Source organism: Dasypus novemcinctus, chromosome 21 (assembly GCF_030445035.2).
Source record: "Dasypus novemcinctus isolate mDasNov1 chromosome 21, mDasNov1.1.hap2, whole genome shotgun sequence".
Lineage (NCBI taxonomy): Eukaryota > Metazoa > Chordata > Mammalia > Cingulata > Dasypodidae > Dasypus > Dasypus novemcinctus.
In genome coordinates this window covers 68,773,899-68,791,674 of record NC_080693.1, presented here as the reverse complement: position 1 = coordinate 68,791,674, position 17,776 = coordinate 68,773,899, and the positions used below count along the sequence as shown (strand labels likewise).

At 50.1% G+C, this 17,776-nt stretch overlaps 1 protein-coding gene across 4 annotated transcripts; it reads left to right on the top strand.

Moving 5' to 3' along the window:
• Window positions 1-7,275: 7,275 nt before the first annotated feature.
• Window positions 7,276-17,745, top strand: SMARCD2 (SWI/SNF related BAF chromatin remodeling complex subunit D2). Of its 4 annotated transcripts, none has more exons than XM_058284517.2 (13): window positions 7,276-7,567; window positions 12,497-12,681; window positions 12,889-12,931; window positions 13,079-13,201; window positions 14,351-14,506; window positions 14,918-15,013; window positions 15,165-15,266; window positions 15,408-15,569; window positions 15,748-15,845; window positions 16,008-16,143; window positions 16,331-16,453; window positions 16,592-16,693; window positions 16,770-17,745. In XM_058284517.2, exons 1-13 carry the CDS (start codon window positions 7,352-7,354, stop codon window positions 16,821-16,823), a joined length of 1,596 nt encoding a protein of 531 aa, XP_058140500.1. In that variant the 5' UTR covers window positions 7,276-7,351; the 3' UTR covers window positions 16,824-17,745. The 4 variants fall into 4 exon arrangements, with proteins under 4 accessions (XP_058140500.1, XP_071066845.1, XP_058140501.1 ...); XM_071210744.1 differs by lacking the exon at window positions 7,276-7,567 and adding an exon at window positions 7,714-7,729; XM_058284518.1 differs by lacking the exon at window positions 7,276-7,567 and adding an exon at window positions 10,504-10,581.
• The last annotated feature ends 31 nt before the right edge of the window (window positions 17,746-17,776 follow it).

The following is a 17,776-nucleotide window of genomic DNA, read 5'->3' as shown; positions in this document are numbered from 1 at the left end:
CTTCATTTCTTTTTTGTGTGTGACTTTGAGTGGTCTTACCTAGTTAACTATTTCTGCAAACTGCTACCAAATTGACATTCTAATTGTTCCTTGTTTGAAACCAAAATTTCAGTACTTCTGTAAGGCAGGATTTTTTCAACTACTTATTTCTTTCAGGTACTTTTGAATGCCATTTTGCCAAATGCTTACAATTTTATTAGCCTTCTTCCAATTCCTCAATGATGTATCAGGCTTAATTTTCATTTCTTCAACTCAAAACTTAAATTTCAACATCTTTAAGGCTGTTAAAATAAACCTATCTAATAAAAAAAAAGCTGTATCATATAAAAATAGTTTTTTAAAAGTTCTGGTAATTTTATAAATTGGTCATTTAATGAACTGAATTTTGGCAAATGGACTCGCTCCAGCTGACTTTTTCTTTACATTAAAGGCACTTTCCCAGGAAGTGAAGTTGTTCCTTCAAATGGATAACTGCTCTGATCCCAGATAGTCATGGTTGTAGAAGTTGGTTTAAACCTGACAAAAGCAGGAGAATCCCCAACTAGAAAGCTGCCCTCCTCTGAAGTTGCATTTCTCCTTTGACTGCTTTGCTTGGTTTCTGGGCTCCCTAAATCTGCTGCTTTCCTGGCCCTTCAAGACTCACCTGCTCTTTATTCCTGGTGCTATTAGCACCTGCCTCAGTGGCCATTCATTGCTTACAGAGGCTAAATGGTTAATTAGGACCAGTGCAGTCTTAACCAGAATTAAAAGAGCAACTAGATTAAGGGTTAAGATCAAGAGCTAGTACTAAGTGAACCAATCTTGACCCATCAGTGTCAAGGTGAGGATAAGATCTGGAGTAAGGAAATAAAGAAAAATCCAGATATCTAGGTGGAAAGTCATAAATCAATAGGTCCAGGAGAGCAAGAACATAAAACTCAAAAAGGATTTGGTAGCTGAAGTTAACAGTTAAGGTTAAGCTAGTTTTTTATTTATTTATTCATATGTTTATTGTACTTCTCTTAATGGTTAAGGTTAACCTGTTTGTTTATTTATTTACTTATTTATTTATTTTTAATATTTCTCTCCCCTTCCCCTGCCGAGTTGTCTGTTCTCTGTGTCCATTCACTGTGTGTTCTTCTGTGACCACTTCTATCCTTACCAGCGGCACCGGGAATCTGTGTTTCTTTTTGTTGCATCATCTTGCTGTGTCAGGTCTCCGTGTGTGCGGCGCCATTCCTGGCCAGGCTGCACTTTTTTTGCACAGGGTGGCTTTCCTTACGCAGTACACTCCTTGCACATGGGGCTCCCCTACATGGGTGGCACTTCTGCATGGCACAGCACTCATTGCGCATATCAGCAGTGCGTGTGGACCAGCTTACCACACAGGTCAGGAGACCCTGGGTTTGACCCTGGACCTCCCATGTGGTAGGCAGACGCTCTATCTGTTGAGCCAAATCTGCTTCCCTAAACTGGTTTTAACCTCCTGTCCCATGGGTTACTTTCTGACCAGGACTGACTTGGAGTAGAGTTCTGGGGTAGGGGAAGTGGAAGTAACTTTTATCAGAGGCATTTCCTGAGCAGGCATTGTTTTTACAATGTCCTTGTCCCCCCAGAGCTCACAGTGGAAGCTGGGAAGAGTCCCAAACACAGGCCACAGTAATATGATGATTCAACTTACAGAAATTTAGACTGTTAGGGAAAACAGAAGAGAGCAACACACTGATGACGGATGTAGTTGAAGGAGGGCGACAGAAAGTTAGGGGAAATCCCAGAGGCAGTGACATTTGAGTTAGCCTTGAAGTAAAACAGACATTTACATGGCAGAGAAAGAACTGGGGAAGGACACATCCATTTAATAAATATGTATTGAGTACTTTCTTGTGGCAAGCACTGTTCTAAGTAGTAGGGACACAGCAGCAAACAAGACAGACAAAGCACCTGTCTTTGAGTAGTTTCATTCTAGTGACATCAGAGACAGAAGGAACTGTGAAGGGACCTGATGTGTTCAAGGAAGGGTGAGTTCAGTGTGGCTTGACTGTAGAATATACGAGATATTGGTGAAAAATAAAGCTAAAGAGGTAAGGTGATGGAGAGAGGATGTAGCTCAAGTGGTTGAATACATGTTTCCCATGTACGAGGTCCTGGATTCAATCCCTGATACCTCCTAAAGAAAAAAAAAAAAGAGGTAAGGTGAGGACACATATCAAAGAGCCAATTATGCCATGCTAAAAATTTGGGCATAGTTACAAGCCAGTGACTTTTCAATTTTAGAGCTATGGGACCCTTTCTGCAAAAAAAATGCATGGTCAGTCAATATATAAAATGATAAGTGGAGAGCTCTCTTCACAATTCCCTGAGCACTTCCAAGAAATCCCCAAGGACCACTGCTGAAGGTAATGGAGGGCACATAAATAAGGGAAAATAGTTATGATGAGATTTGTTGTCTTGGGATACACTTGGCAGAGGCATTAGAGTGGGTTGGCCTATTAGCAGAGGAACCAGTCAGGTGGGTTAAGGAAGAGATTCTGAGGGCCTGACTTAAGGCAGTGGGATGAATCCAAGAAAGATTTAGGAGGTGAAACCATTAGGACTTGATGACTAAGAATGAGAAAGAAAAAAAAAAAGAGGAGTGAAAGGTAATTTCAAATGGGAGCAGACTGAAGGTCCTTAAGTCTTTCTCTATTCTCTTTGCATTTGGTTTTAGCCACCCTGGGCATCTGGTGGGTCACTCCATCTTCCTTGGCTTTCCATGGCCTGCAAGACCAGTTTTTTAATGTCTTAGCAAAGCAGGGTTGGCCCTTCTCCACGTCCTCATGTGTTAACTAAGATAATTACAGGGGAAAAGAAGCAGACTGGAAGTGAGAAAAATGAGACATTGATTTTGGACAAATGGGTTTAAATTACCTATGGAGCATCTATCAGATGGTTGGGAAAATGGATCTGAAACTCAAGAGAGAGGTAGGGGTTGGAGTTAGAGATTTAGGGTCATCAGAAAATAGTAGTTAATGTTATGGAGGTAGATGAATTTGTCTACAGAAAAGAGCTAAAGATGGAACCACAAGGCCATGAACATTTAGGGACCAGAAGGACAGTGAGAGATCCCACTGGAGACTCCTTTCCTTATCTTTCCTCTATCTTAGTTTAATTGTGTTAGCAGCTCCGGGTCCAAATTCAAGAGCCAAGAGGCCAAATCTGAGCATGTCTGATGTCTGAATGTTCTATACTTCAAGTGACTTCCAGAAGTGACCAGGAAGAGGCCTCTGAGACCACAGTGCCATCCAGGTCTCTGAATGTGCTGAAACTCTCTGACTTACATGGGTAAAGAATGAATAGTAGAATCATGCTCCAGATGTTGGCTCCAGAGAGTATAGGAGTGTCACCCAAGCTGCAAACCCCATTTCTTTTGTGCAGGTATCTGCTTCCACCACTGAAGTCTTTAGTCTTCAGGTATTTTTACCTCCTAGACTGTGGGATCATAATGTGCACACAGAGGAGCACATTATGTCTTATGCTTAACAATCCAGCAAAACTTATTCTAATTCTCCTCACCATGTTCTGTTTCATGACTTCGAGACTTACTCTGTCTTCTTTCTTTGCCTAAATAACTCATAACCTCCTTTGTATCACCTCCTCCAGAAAGCCTCACTAATCTCTTTCCCCATTAAAGCTGCCTCTATTTCCCCTGGTACCTGGTGAATACCTTTACCATAGCAGTTGTCCCATGGAGAAATTATCTATTTTTGCATTTATCTTCTCTACTAGACTATGTCAAGGACTGGCGAATGGAAGGTAAATGCTTCTCAAATGCTCAGTACAACATCTGCTGCTTTACCCTAGCATCCAGTCCTCTGCTGCTCTGACTGGCCATGACCCTGGGTCTGTCATTCCCCCACGTTCATGTGGGAGGTTGATGCTTTAGCTGCCTGGATATTTCAGTGGGACAGTCTCTTGATACGGCCCCAGCAGGGCTGCATCTTGGTTTTTCCCACTATGACCTGATTAACTGCATTGCTTCTCCTGAAATTTTGACCTCCTAAGGACATCCATAGTGAGCAGTGAGCCTTTGCTGGCCTGTTCTGGGGGAAGCATTGGGCCATATTGCTCCAAAGGCCTTTCTTTTGTAAACTTTTTGGGGAATATTTTATTCACCAAACAGCTCGTGGAAACACAGAGCCCACATGGAAAAACAGACAGACCAAAACTGTCTCTTTGTTGTATTTGGCTCTGGTTGTATTAAGTACTTTAGTTCCATTTCCGTTTCTTTGAGTATCTGTAGATCCAGCAAAGTCAAGAGAGACAAATTATAAGAAAGCCCATCCTCTAGATGGAAAGGCTAGGAGCATAGGAGGCCTCAATAAGAGTTGTTTAGCTGAATCCCCAAAAAGTGAGCTTGGAGCAGAATAAGTATTCAGGGAAGAAGGGCGAAAGAGAAAAAGACATTCCAAGTTGATTGAAACAAAGGAATGCTGCCTCCATGGCTTCAAGTCCTATAACTGGCTGCATCATCAGGTCCTGTAAGGTGCTCTCCCTTACCCCATCTCTATCGGTTCTTCAGAGCTAACTCATCATCCCCTTTTCACAAGTTCCTGAATTGTCCCAAGGAAAGACATCAAATCCTATAAGACATCAAATCCTATTTGCCTGTTGAGTGCAAAGTAAGGGCAGAGAGCTGAACAGTTAAAGAAAAGCTGTGGGCAGAGAGGCTCTGAGGTGGGAAGGGGCTTTCCTGTTTGAGGAATTGCAAGGAGGCCATTTGGACTGGTGCTTAGAAAATGAGGCAGTGATTTAAAATGAGGCCAAGGGAATAAAAAGGAGCCAGGAGGGAGGTGGCATTCAGTCGAAGAGCAAAGGGGGAACTGGGAGGGTTTTAGGCAAGGGATTAACTGGATCTGGTTGCTATTTACTGTTTTATGTTTTTATCTGCATTTATTAGCTTGTCTTTTTTCCAGAGTAGTGAGTCTCTTGGTGGGGGGGGGGACCTGGGGGAGGTTGTATCAGAATTACTGGGAAGCGGATGTGGCTCAACTGATAGAGCGTCTGCCTACCACATAGGAAGTAGAGGGTTCAATACCCAGGGCCTCCTGGCCCGTGTGGTGAGTTGGCCCATGCGCAGTGCTGCCACACATAAGGAGTGCCATGCCACACAGGGGTGCCCCCCACATAGGGGTGCCCCATGCACGAGGAGTGCTGCTCCATGCGAAAATAGCGCAGCCCGCCTAGGAGTGGCAGCACACAAAGAGAGCTGACACAGCAAGATAACAAGAAGAGACACAGATTCTCAGTGCTGCCTGACAAGAATGCAAGTGGACACAGAACACACAGCAAATCCACAGAGAACAGACAACGGAGGGGGGGGGGGATAAAAATAAGTCTTAAAAAAAAAAAAAAGAATTACCTGGAAAATTTTTGGTTATTAATTTTTTTTCCCTATCTGGTTGTATGGTCATCTTTTTGGTGTGTGGTTTCACTGCACAGGGGCCTGTGCCTCATCGTGCCAGTCTGGGATGTCTTTTTCCTTTTCTTTTTTACCAGGAGGTCCCAGGGATCAAACCCAGGTCCTCCACATGGTAAATGGGAGCTCAATTGCTTGGGCAACAGCAGCTTCCCGGGGAGTTTTAGAATACAACACTGGGAGTCCCCTACCCCATCCCCTGTTGGACTTGAATGGTAATAGGTGGGGATTGATGGGAGGCTGGCAGGGCTATTTTCGAATAGTTTCCCCAGGAAATTCTGATTCTCTACCATCCCTATCACTTTCTTGAAAACTACTGCTCAAGGAGCTTGAAAGGGTTGAAGTAAATGTAAACTGCCTCATCATGAACTCTCTACAGGGAGAGGGGCCATGGTTCAGTGACTGGAACTGTAAGAGTTCCTGTGGACTGTCTCCAAGCTGGTAGGTAAATCAACTTTTAAGAAGAAAGAGGAGAGGGATCTGTGAGAGGATTAAGAGGCAGGAAATCCGCAGCAGCAGGGTTTATTACTAAAGGAAATCTTCAAGGAGGTACAAATCAGCAGAACTAATTTCTGAAAAGGATTGGAGGACTAAACTATATCTGAATCTGGGGTGCTTTGGGGCAAGGAGAAAGTTATCACATGGTTTGAGATGAAAACATAAAGCAGGGGATTAGGGCCAAATAGTGAAAAAGTCTCTGTCTTGGCTACTTGAAGTGTGGCCTCAGTAGTAACAGCATTGTTTGAGAGCTTCTTAGAAATGGAGAATCTTCAAACCAGCCCAGACCTATAACAAGAGCCCCAGGTGTTTGATCTGCTCTAAGTTTGAAAAGCAAGGGTCTGTATCATGGGAAAGAAACCCCAGGCCACCAAGGACAAGCTCCCTGGCACCACTGAAGCTCTTTTTTTTTATTTTTTAAAGCCCTTTGTTTTGAATACCTTCTGACACAGGACAATAGTTTCTGAAAAGGTGTTGAGTTCTTGAGAATAAAATGATATAAATACTGAGAAACACCTTATTTAATTGCAGGGAGGTTTTTCATAATGCACGTTTCCTTCACTTAGAAAAATTTCACGTGGAGTAAAATATTAGGCTTCCTTAAGGTGAGGCAGTGCCATGTTTAAACGTGCAATAAGAACTCGGCGCTCGGCCAAGTTAATCCTTCACACAGCTGGATCGGGTCTGGAACCACGGATGTCCCTTGGCAGCTCGGGGCCACCAGGAAAGGCTTTTTAACAAAATCCAGTTGAAAGCCTGTTCTGCCCCAAAGGGCAGTTCTTAGTTGAGCCTTTATCTCTGAAAATGTAGAAAAGAGACATGACAAAACTATTTTCATTGAATACGGCCAGGCAACATGGTGTGGCGGCTACGCCAGGGCGCAGCAATTTCACCACCCCTAATGCAGCCGTACGTGACCTTCAACCTCTGACCCTTGCGCCCGGCGAAGCTTCCTCTCCCGCCCGTCGGGCGTAGGGCCGGCTCAAGGCCTGTGGGCGGGGCTCCGGGGCTGACGGTTATGGGCGGGTCTCGCGAGGGGCGGGATTTGCGGAGGCCTCCTAGCGTAGGGCTGTTGCATAGGCGGGGCCTGGTGCTGGGCTGGGTTGGGCGGGGTAAGGGATTGCAGACTCCGGGTAACTGGACTGCGGCGGCCCGGGGCTGCGGGCCGGTGCGTAGCAGATCCCGGATCCGGAGTTTTTCCGGCAGGAGCGGAATCAGGATCGGCTCTGGCCCAAATCCGGTCAGTGAGGAACTCGCGAACTTGGATTAGGAAATCCCGGAACCCGGATCAACAAACCCCAGAACCCGGATTAGCAGGACCCGGAATTTAGATCGGAAAGTCCCGGAGCGCGGAGCGCGGAGCGGGCTCAGCGCGCAGCCCGGAGTCCGGATCGTAGCACCGCCGGACGGGACGGAGCGATGTCGGGCCGTGGCGCGGGCGGGTTCCCGCTGCCCCCGCTGAGTCCCGGCGGCGGCGCCGTGGCCGCGGCCCTGGGGGTGCCGCCTCCCACCGCGGGACCCGGCATGCTGCCTGGACCGGCTCTCAGGGGACCCGGGCCGGCTGGAGGCGTGGGGGGCCCCGGGACCGCCGCCTTCCGCCCCATGGGGCCCGCGGGCCCCGCAGCGCCCTATCAGGTGAGGAGGGCGGGTGGGTGAGTGGAGCCGCGAGGGCTCCGAGGGCCGCGGGTAAAGGGGCCCCAAGTGAGGGCCCTAGAGGACCTACTAGGCAAAGAGCACGGGGTCCCTGCATGCGGAGCTCGCGGGAGATGGTGGAAGACAAGGCCAAGGACCCTCAGGGTGCGGTTACGTGGTGGTGGAGGAGTTGAGGGAAAGGGTGAAGGACTCTAGGGTGGAGCGTGTGAAACAGTGGAAGGGCCTGGGGGCATCCCTGGGTCAGGGATTCTGAGTAGCTGGAGGTGGAGGAGTTGTGTGGAGGAATGAGCGAGTGGGTGGGTGAGTCCGAGAAGTCTAGTATAGGGTCTTGCGAAGTGAGGAGAAAGTTTTGGAAAAGGGGAGTCTCAAGGGCCTTCCCTGAGAAACCAGGGTCACCCTGCACTGGCCTTGGTCCCACCCCAAGACTGCCCTGTTTTTTCTACTTGAGAATTGGCAGAGTTCTAGCCGCCTCTGTCCTGTTGGCGCTTCCAGCTGCTTAGGAGGAGGAAGAAGGGCCTGACTTCCGTGGGCCTGGGAGGGTAGGGCGAGGGATTCCACCCCGTGCAGAGGGAGGCTCTACTCCCAGGTCAGGCCCAGGAGCCTTTGCTGGGGATGACCCAGGCTTAGACCAGAGACTGTGGCGGCCAGGCCAGAGGAAGCAGGGAGGCCCAGACCAGTGACAGACCATTCCTGGCAGACTCTTCTTGGCTTTCTGCCTGTTGCCATAGTGTCGAGGAGTTGATTAGTCTGGAGGAGCAGAATGGCTCCACTGAGCCTTGCTGGTCAAGGGCCGGTGGAGCCTGGGAGAGTTGCTTCAAAGGGTCCTTCTGCCTCGAGCCTTTCGAGTTTCGGGAAGAGAGCCGGGAAGAGAGCGTCTCAGGTTCCAGTTCTAAAGGCCATTGAGAGACAGACTCAAGCATCAGAGTCAGTGTGAGGAACTCTGCCTGCCCCCATTGATGGGCCTTCATCAGCCCTTTAGGCCGTGGTTTCAGGTCATCTGGGAACGCTTGGGAATTGTACCCATCCTGCCCCCCCCTCTCCCCCACACCCTCCTATTTAGCTTTCAGGTTCTGACAATGCCATATTCCAACCTTTGAGCCCCAGCATTCGGCACTGGCTTCTTGCTCGTCTCCCAGAGTTTGCACTCAGGTTTCCTCTGTCCCCTTCTCATGTCACTAGGCTGAGATCCCAGAAATGGATCCTCATGGAGTAGGGTGTATGCATCACAGCAGGACCCCAGGGCCCTCAGTTTCTAAAGAGATGATTAATTGGGGTCAGTGACTTTTTTTTTTTAAGATTTATTTTATTTATTTATTTCTACCCCCTTCCACCTCCCCATGGTTTGCACTTGCTGTCTTCTCTCTGTGCCTGTTCATTGTGTGTTTGTCTTCTTTTTTTTTTTTTTAAGGAGTCACCAGGAACCGAACCTGGGACCTCATGTGGGAGGGAGGCACCTAATCACTTGAGCCACCTCTGCTCCCTGCTTGTTGCATCTCATTGTGTTTTCCTCCTTGTATCTCTTTGTTGCGTCATCATTTTGCTTCAGCTCGCTGTCTTGTTCATCTTTAGGAGGCACTGGGAACTGAATCTGGGACCTCCCATACGGTAGGCAGGCACCCAACTGCTTGAGCCACATCTGCCTCCCTCCATTCTCTTTATTCTCTCTCTTCCCCTAAAAGAATACAGGTGGTCTGGGTCTGGGACAGCAATAGACCTGGTTCCAAGGCCTCCAGCTGGGGCCCATCTTTCCTATCTTGCCCTCCACCTTGGGCATTCAGGGGCAGAGGTGTCCCTGAGTAGTCCCTGTGTCAGTCAGTTCCAGTTCTTGGGCCTAGCAGCTGTGACCTGGACTTTGAGCCTCCCTGTGGACCTTCAGCCTGTGAGGGACCTGGAAATTCCTTTGGCATGCAACCCATGGGAATTGTGCCCTTGGAAAAGCCCCTGTGAGGATAGATCCCACATGTTTTATGGGGAGTGGTCTTGGGTCTGTGACAAGGCCGAGCTGGCTGGGTGGGTATCCTGGGCTTTGTGGTGGGGAGCTGGGGGATGGCATTGACACTCTGCTTCCCAGAGCGTCCCATCCCACCAGCTTATCTTCTTCTCCTCCTGGCAATGGAAGAAGAGGTAGATGGGAGAGGAAGAGCTCCACTAACTTTGGCTGAGTTTGGGAGCAGGAGAATTTACTTTTCCTCTTTCCAAGTCCAGTTGTATGACTTCCAGGAAAAAGGACTTGAGATCTGAAGAGCGAGAGGAGTTCCTGTCTGTCAGGGCTCAGGAGATGAACTGGAAAAGTCGGGGTTTGAGAGCTTGAGCTGGGCAAATAGGGGAGCCTATTGAAAGAAGAGAAGTGATGACCCATCTCCTTCCAGACAGTGGTTCTAGCTGTAGTTCACAGTCAACTGAGGAGCTTAAAAGACAAACAAAAACAAAACAAAGCAAAAACACAAACACACCAGGGATTGCTAGTTTCACTCCAGAGAGTTCAGTATCCTTTCTACTCATGGGCTTATGTTCTCTCACTCAAGCCCTCAGTCTCAGCCACCAGTAGCATCAGGATCAAAAGCTTGGGGGTGTTGAAGAGCATGCTCTTCTGAGCCCCCGATTTGCATCTGGAGGCCCTCAGCTTCCTACCTCTGCCACCTGGGTGGGAGTGATAGAGGCAAGCTGAGAAAATGGGCTGGTGATATCCAAGGGAGAAGAGGACATTGCACGCTTCTGGGTTCAGGGAGCTGAACCAGTCCTACCTATCTAGCCCAGCTGTCAGCAGGGAGTTAGGAAGGCTGAGCATTCTGGGCTGTGTCAGGTTGTTTTGTTTTGTTTTTTTCTTTGCTCTGCTCTGCTCTGTTAACCCCGGGGTTGTTTTTTGAAGGGGGAGGAGTTACTGGTGCTTCAAAGCCCAGGTATGGAACTTGGCAGAGCCAAGCTGGGACTTCATGAACTGTGAGCAGCCTTCTCCTGGGCCCCTTCCCCTGCCCAGGAGAAGCCTGGGGCCCTGGGTGAGCTGGGGCTCTGAGCCTGAGAAGCCTGGAGCAGATGTCCAGGTGGAGCCTGTGACAAAGCCTACCTGCGCTGCCTTGACTTGGGACTTCTGTTCCCAGTACACCTTCCTGGGGTGGGGGAAGGGGGTGTGTTGCAGATAGTCTTGTGAGTGGCTTTGTGGGGACCACAGGACGCCCAAGCTCACACTGTGCTGAGTTCACTGCTCCATTTGTCCTCAACTTAGGCACAGGCTCTGGGAAATACTCAAGCCTGGAATTTCTGGGGCCTGGGTTTATAGCTGTGGCCACAAGACTTTGTTTTCTATAATCTCTGGCCTGGTTCATTAAGGCCCAGAAACAGGCTGTCTTTTACCTTTCAGCAGCTCAGATGGATCTTTTGTTGATGGGGAGAGACTTGTGGCAGTATTCCCAGGGTCCCAGAGTTCTCGTCCCGGAGTTCTCCACCTTTAACTCACTTTCCCGAACTCTTCCCCTCCCAGTCTACTCCTACTTTCCCCTGTCCCAGGTCTCTGGATCATGTTTCTCTCTATCTCTCCATCTAGTCAAGAGCCTGCTAAATGAAGATCTTGGGGGGAGATCTCTCCATGGTGGGGGTGGAGAGGTCCTTTGATTTGGTGCTGGTCCCCACCCAGCCTGGCTTGGTTAGCTGCTTGTGCTGGTTGCATAATCTGGGCCCTGGGGCCAGCCCTGTGAAGCTGCCAGGGACAGTGTGTGCAAGGCAGAGCTGCCAAACAGGCCTTGCAGGCAGCAGCCATGAGGGTAGGGTGGGGGTGGGGGCAGCCGAGGTTACTCCCAGATGGGCTCTGCAGAAATGTTGGGGAACTGAGCCTCAGATGGAGATCTTTTTGCGGGCTTCTAAAGAAGCCACTGCTGTCACCCAGGTTTTCGCTGCTGACCCTAGAATGCTGATCCTTGTTTCCCAGGATAAATTTATCCTCACTTTCCCGTTTGGGATTACAAGGGCTGAGTTGAGCCTGAGCCAGCCCTGACTGCCAGGTGGTGCTTGGATCATGGGCAGAGTCCAGGTAACTGCTGTTCTCTTTTCCACAGGCTACCAAGGAGCCGTAGTTTCCATTTTGGGGGTCTCTGGCAAGGGAGTAGGAATGAGACATTAAGGAGGCGAGAGGAGCATCTAGCTCTGTGCTGTGAGGAGGGGCCATGTAGTGACCAGAAGTCTCTGGACTCTGCCTGAGACCACCCCTGCCAGTTGGGACAGCCTCCAAGCCATTCTGTTGTACCTTTCTCAGTTGGGATGCCACTGCCTGATGGGCCTGCCAGCTCATTGGACTGCCTTCCTCCCTTCAGTCACACCACCTGGCTGGAGACAGGGCTGTACATTGGGGTTCTGCCCCTGAGCCTCGTGGCAGCCTTAATTGTGTGTCAGCCTGCTGATATCCCTCTGCACCCCATGCCCTGGCTGCCATGACACTGCCCCGTGCCAGCGCTCTCCAGCATCTCCTTGAGTTGAGGGAAGGAGGATGGGATTGCTTGGTGAGGCTATGGAGGGCTTCAAGTGTGCCTCAAAGCCCGCAGGTCTCAGGGAGTAGGAATATAGGAATATAGCATTCTGGGAGTGGAGGGTGGGCCATGGGGCCCTGAGCAACCTCCCCCACCCCCACACTTCTCTCCACCAGCAGGATTCTCCTCCCACCCTCTGGGCTTTGGCAGAGCTGATCCCGCCTCATTCGCTGGCACCACAGGCAGGGCCGTTGAAGGGGGCGGGGCAGGTGTGGTTTACACTTCTGCTTTCAGGTGCCTGCTCCCCTTTGTCTCCTGGCACTCCAGCCTGGGCTCTGCAGTGTGTGCTCAGGGCTGGGTCTGGCTGGCAGGGGAGAGTATGGAGGGAATGGGCTCTGGGTCCCATCAGGCCCTGCCACTGACCTATGCACCACCCTTGGCTCATTTTCCCCAGCGGCCTGGCATGTCACCAGGGAGCCGGATGCCTATGACTGGCTTGCAGGTGGGACCCCCTGCTGGGTCCCCATTTGGCACAGCTGCTCCACTTCGACCTGGTATGCCACCTGCCATGATGGACCCATTCCGAAAACGCCTGCTCGTGCCCCAGGCCCAGCCCCCGATGCCCACCCAGCGCCGGGGGTAAGAATGTCCTGTTTATCCCTCCCTGCCTAGCAGAGCTCTAGTGGTATCAGAGGTATGCTGTCTGCCCTAAGAGCTGCAGTGGCTAGGAAGACACCTGGTTCTCTTTGGATTGGCCCTGGGGGCTGGAGGAGAGGATGAGGTGGGTTGGGGCAGGGAGTATCCTTTGGACTACTCACCTCTTAAGTTGGTCTCTCTCCTCCCCAGGCTAAAGAGGAGGAAGATGGCAGATAAGGTTCTACCTCAGCGAGTGAGTGTGTTGAAAGGGGGCCTTAGGAGGCCTGCCCAGTGGCTGGGGGTGGGGACTTAACCTCACCCAACCCTGGGATGGGGGAGGGAGGGAGGAAGGAGCCAGAACTGCAGCTGACACAGCAGACGGATTCCTCCCTTCCTTAAGATTCGGGAGCTGGTCCCAGAATCTCAGGCGTACATGGATCTCTTGGCCTTTGAGCGGAAGCTGGACCAGACCATCGCTCGCAAACGGATGGAGATCCAGGAGGCCATTAAAAAGCCTCTGACGGTGCGTGCAGTCCTGGACCATCCCATGCCTTCTCTGTCCCTTCCTAGCCTTATTTTCTGAGAGCCAAGTGAGGGTCTGCATTGGGCTAGAGCAGGATATAGTTCATTAGTGGGACATGAACTCAATTTGATGTGTTGGTATTGGCTTTTTTTTAAATGAAAAAATGAAATTGTAAAAACTATAATATTTCACATGTAGTATTTCATTAAACTTTTGTTTTAGATATTTTGTATATAAGTGAATCCTGGGTCATGATTTAAGATGCATATCTTTTTTTTTTTTTTAAGATTTATTTTATTTATTTTTCTCTCTTTCCCCCAGTTGTCTGTTCTGTGTCTATTCGTTGCATGTTCTTTGCTCGCTTCTGTTGTTGTCAGTGCCATGGGAATCTGTGTTTCTTTTTGTTGCACCATCTTGTTGTGTCAGCTCTCTGTGTGTGTGGCATCATTCTTGGGCAGACTGCACTTTATTTTGCGCTGGGCGGCTCTCCTTACGGGGCGCACTCCTTGCACGTGGGGCTCCCTTATGCGGGGAACACCACTGAGTGGCAGGGCACTCCTTGCGGTTAGCTCGTGGGACAGCTCCACACGGGTCAAGAAGGCCCGGGGTTTGAACCGCGGACCTCCTATGTGGTAGATGGATGCCCTAACTGCTGGGCCAAGTCCGCTTCCCAAGATGCATATCTTATCGATCACGGTCAAAAGTATGAAAGCCATTAGACTAGAGGGTAGTTCTAGAGGTAGTTCTGTCTCTTCCCCCCGCTTCTGATTTTTTTTTTTTTTTTTAATAATCTAGAACATTCCCCTCAATGGTGAAGGCTTTCTAAGAGGCCAGGATCTTTTGGGGCCATGATGAGTGTTTAAAATATGAGCCAGAGGCTTTTGATTTGCCTGATAGTACCCTGTATATACATACCTCTGTCATACCACTGAGTCTATTGTGTTAGAATTGTTTCCCCCATAAAAGTGTGAGTTCCTTAGAGGCCAGGTCTGGGCCTCTTACTGCCTCCAGTCCTCAGTGCCTAGCATGGTACCTGGCCCATAGTCAACATTCAGTACAGACTACTGAATGTGTGAACACGGGAAGATTGAGTAGCCTTGTTTTCCAACATGTTGGTCCACTTCTGGTTGATTGTCTTTCTCTCTTTAGCAAAAGCGAAAGCTTCGGATTTATATATCCAATACATTCAGTCCCAGCAAGGCAGAAGGTGACAGTGCAGGAACTACAGGGACCCCAGGAGGAACCCCAACAGGGGACAAGGTGGCTTCCTGGGAACTCCGAGTGGAGGGAAAACTGCTGGATGATGTGAGTTGGGAAAGGGGGTATCTGAAGGGGAAGTGGACTGTGTGGGTTTAAGATGAGGGCCAGACACATGGGCACTCAGAAAAGTCCTGCCATAGGGAGAGGGCAAGGTTGTACTTTGCACACTTCCAGGCCAGTTGGTGATTAAAGATTTGTTTTGTATGGTTTTTACAACAACATTCCTACAGATTACAGTAAAAGTCTTCAGGAAGGGGGATACATAAAGAACCCTTTCCTTGCCTCCCCCAGTCTCTTACTTTGTCAAGTCTAACAGCTTCCCTCAATGCCCGAGGATCCCCAGTGCCCTGAGCTCCAGGACTGAAACAGTACTCCTCTTCTTTGGGCTTAGCACAGCTTTGGGTTTGAGAGGGAGCTCAGCAGCATCCCGCATCTTACAACCTTTTCCACCCCCAGCCCAGCAAACAGAAGAGGAAATTTTCTTCATTTTTTAAGAGCCTCGTCATTGAGCTGGACAAGGAACTGTATGGACCTGACAACCACCTGGTGGAGGTGAGAGCAGACCTGGGGCATGGGGCAAAAATGGGACCTGAAGACATCAAGAGCACATCACAGGGAATCACCATGATCCCTGGTAGGGTCACGTGTGTATGCTCATACCCACTCCCTTGGTGATGAACTCTGCTCCCTTCCTCCCTGCCAGTGGCATCGGATGCCCACCACCCAGGAGACAGATGGCTTCCAGGTGAAACGGCCTGGAGACCTCAATGTCAAGTGCACCCTCCTGCTTATGCTGGATCATCAGGTGACACATGCCCTGGGTCATGTTAGGGGCCACAGGGACTCAGCTGGGGAGGAGGGCAGTTTTTCCCCCCTTCGTTTCCTGCCCTATTCTTCCACTTTCTTACAAGGTCCCCCCTCTGACTCCCCTGTGTCGGGTCCGCAGCCTCCCCAGTACAAACTGGACCCCCGATTGGCGAGGCTGCTGGGAGTACACACCCAGACGAGGGCTGCCATCATGCAGGCCCTGTGGCTTTACATCAAACACAACCAGCTGCAGGATGGACACGAGCGCGAGTACATCAATTGCAACCGTTACTTCCGCCAGGTTAGCTGGAAGTCATCCCTCCTCTGCACTCTCCCAGCTCCCACCTTGGCCACTGTTTTAGGGCCCCTCAGAGCTGATTCTTGGCCACCTTCAGACTGCTGCCCTTACTGACCATGGAACGGTCCATTTCCCTTTGGTGCCTTCAAAAGCACCTCCAAGCCTTTGGTACTCTCTGCAGATCTTCAGTTGTGGTCGCCTCCGTTTCTCCGAGATTCCCATGAAGCTGGCTGGGTTGCTGCAGCATCCAGACCCCATTGTCATCAACCATGTCATTAGGTAAATGGAAAGTGGGAGGGCTCTTCAAAGCCAAAGAGAGAATTGGTAGGTTTGGTTTCTTTCTCCTTAGGTGTGTGCAAAGGATGGGTCCCAGGTTTGGCCCAGGTAGGTGGGATGACTGCAGCTATGTTCTTCCTCTTCCCTTACCATATGCTGCTGCAGCGTGGACCCCAATGACCAGAAGAAGACTGCCTGTTACGATATTGATGTGGAGGTGGATGACCCCTTGAAGGCCCAGATGAGCAATTTTCTGGCATCTACCACCAATCAGCAAGAGATTGCCTCCCTTGACGTCAAGGTGGGCCCTCTGCCTCCAACAACCCCCTCTGGAGCTCAAGATGGCCATGGGCAGGCTCTGTCAGACATTTCCTTCCACTTAGCACTTGAGAATGGGGGTGTGTGGGTGTGTGTGCACACGCCCATTAGTCCTTTTGGGTTTAGCCTGGGGGCAGAGGCCAGTCTGACACATGTACCCCTTTCTCCAGATACATGAGACCATTGAGTCCATCAATCAGCTGAAAACCCAGAGGGATTTCATGCTCAGCTTTAGCACTGACCCCCAAGACTTCATCCAGGAATGGTTACGTTCACAGCGCAGAGACCTCAAGGTATAGCCCTCTTTCCCAAGGGCCATTCTGTTAAACTCTTGGTGACTGCCTTCCCCCTCCCACCACTAATCTTCCTGTTTCTGGGGCAGATTGGCTCAGGGGTGAGAATTATGTGACTTTCCTCCTGGCTCTTTGCAGATCATCACTGATGTGATTGGGAATCCTGAGGAGGAGAGACGAGCAGCTTTCTACCACCAGCCTTGGGCCCAAGAAGCAGTGGGGAGGCACATCTTTGCCAAGGTGAGGCTTTGCCCTTCTTCTCTCCTTTGGTTGTGAATAAGAAGCCTGAGTCAGTAGTCTCTTCTCCCTTCTTCAGGTGCAGCAGCGAAGGCAGGAACTGGAACAGGTGCTGGGAATTCGCCTGACCTAACTGCTCAGCCATCTTTTCCTTTCTTCCCAGCCCTGGAGCCATCCCTTCCTCAGCCTGGAAGGGGAGAGACCACCCTCTGGGCCCTGGCTGGGGCTGCAGATTCGTAGGATAAGGAGTGAAGGGTGTCTACTGCCACCCTCTCCCGTTAGTTTCATAAACGTAGTGGTAGGATTCCTTGTTGCTTGGGTTCCCAAAGCCTTATTACTTACCTTATGCATTGACTTAAATTTAGTTCAAAACAGATGCCTCCTCTGCCCCCTTCAGGCAGGCCCAAGTAGGACTGCTGGAGGCTGTGCTTTGACATGGTAAGACATTTCAGAACCAAAAGCCGCTGGGTTTGCATGTTTACAGGCTCCCCCTTGGGGTGAGTGTCAGAGCTGGCCCTGGGGAGCTGAGCCAGGAAGTGGGGCCCAGCCCTAGACTCTTCCTAGCCTTCCTAAACCAAAGTTTTTTTTGCCATTCCTACAAGCCCAGCCTTGCTGCTGTTGTTTTTTTCCTTTCCTTTGGGTAATTTGCACTATTTGGGGAGCAGGTTTTTCTATGTGGGAGCCACTTTTTTTGTACAGGGGTAAGTTGGGATTTTTCAGGGAGTCCTATTTTGTGCCTCCTTCCTTATTTTCTTTCCTCAATCTATGCAAGCGGCTCCAGCCGCCATCATCTCCCTGGGGTGCCAGAAAGGGCTGCCACCCCAGCTTTTGGGCCCAGGGAGGTGAAGCCTCCTTGAGGGAGGGAGGGGACACTCCAGTTCTCTAAGCATGGCCTGAGGTATGGGTGTGTGCATGGTGGAGAGTACATTAAAGTAAAGGGGGGAGGCTGGGAGGATTGTTGTTGCCCTCTGGAGCTTGGTAAGGAGGTGGGCCTAGGGCTTGGCAGGTGCCACTTCTGGCAAGTTTGGAAATTTCCAAATAAATCCTTTTGTATATTGGTGGTGCCCAGACCTGGTCATTGAACGG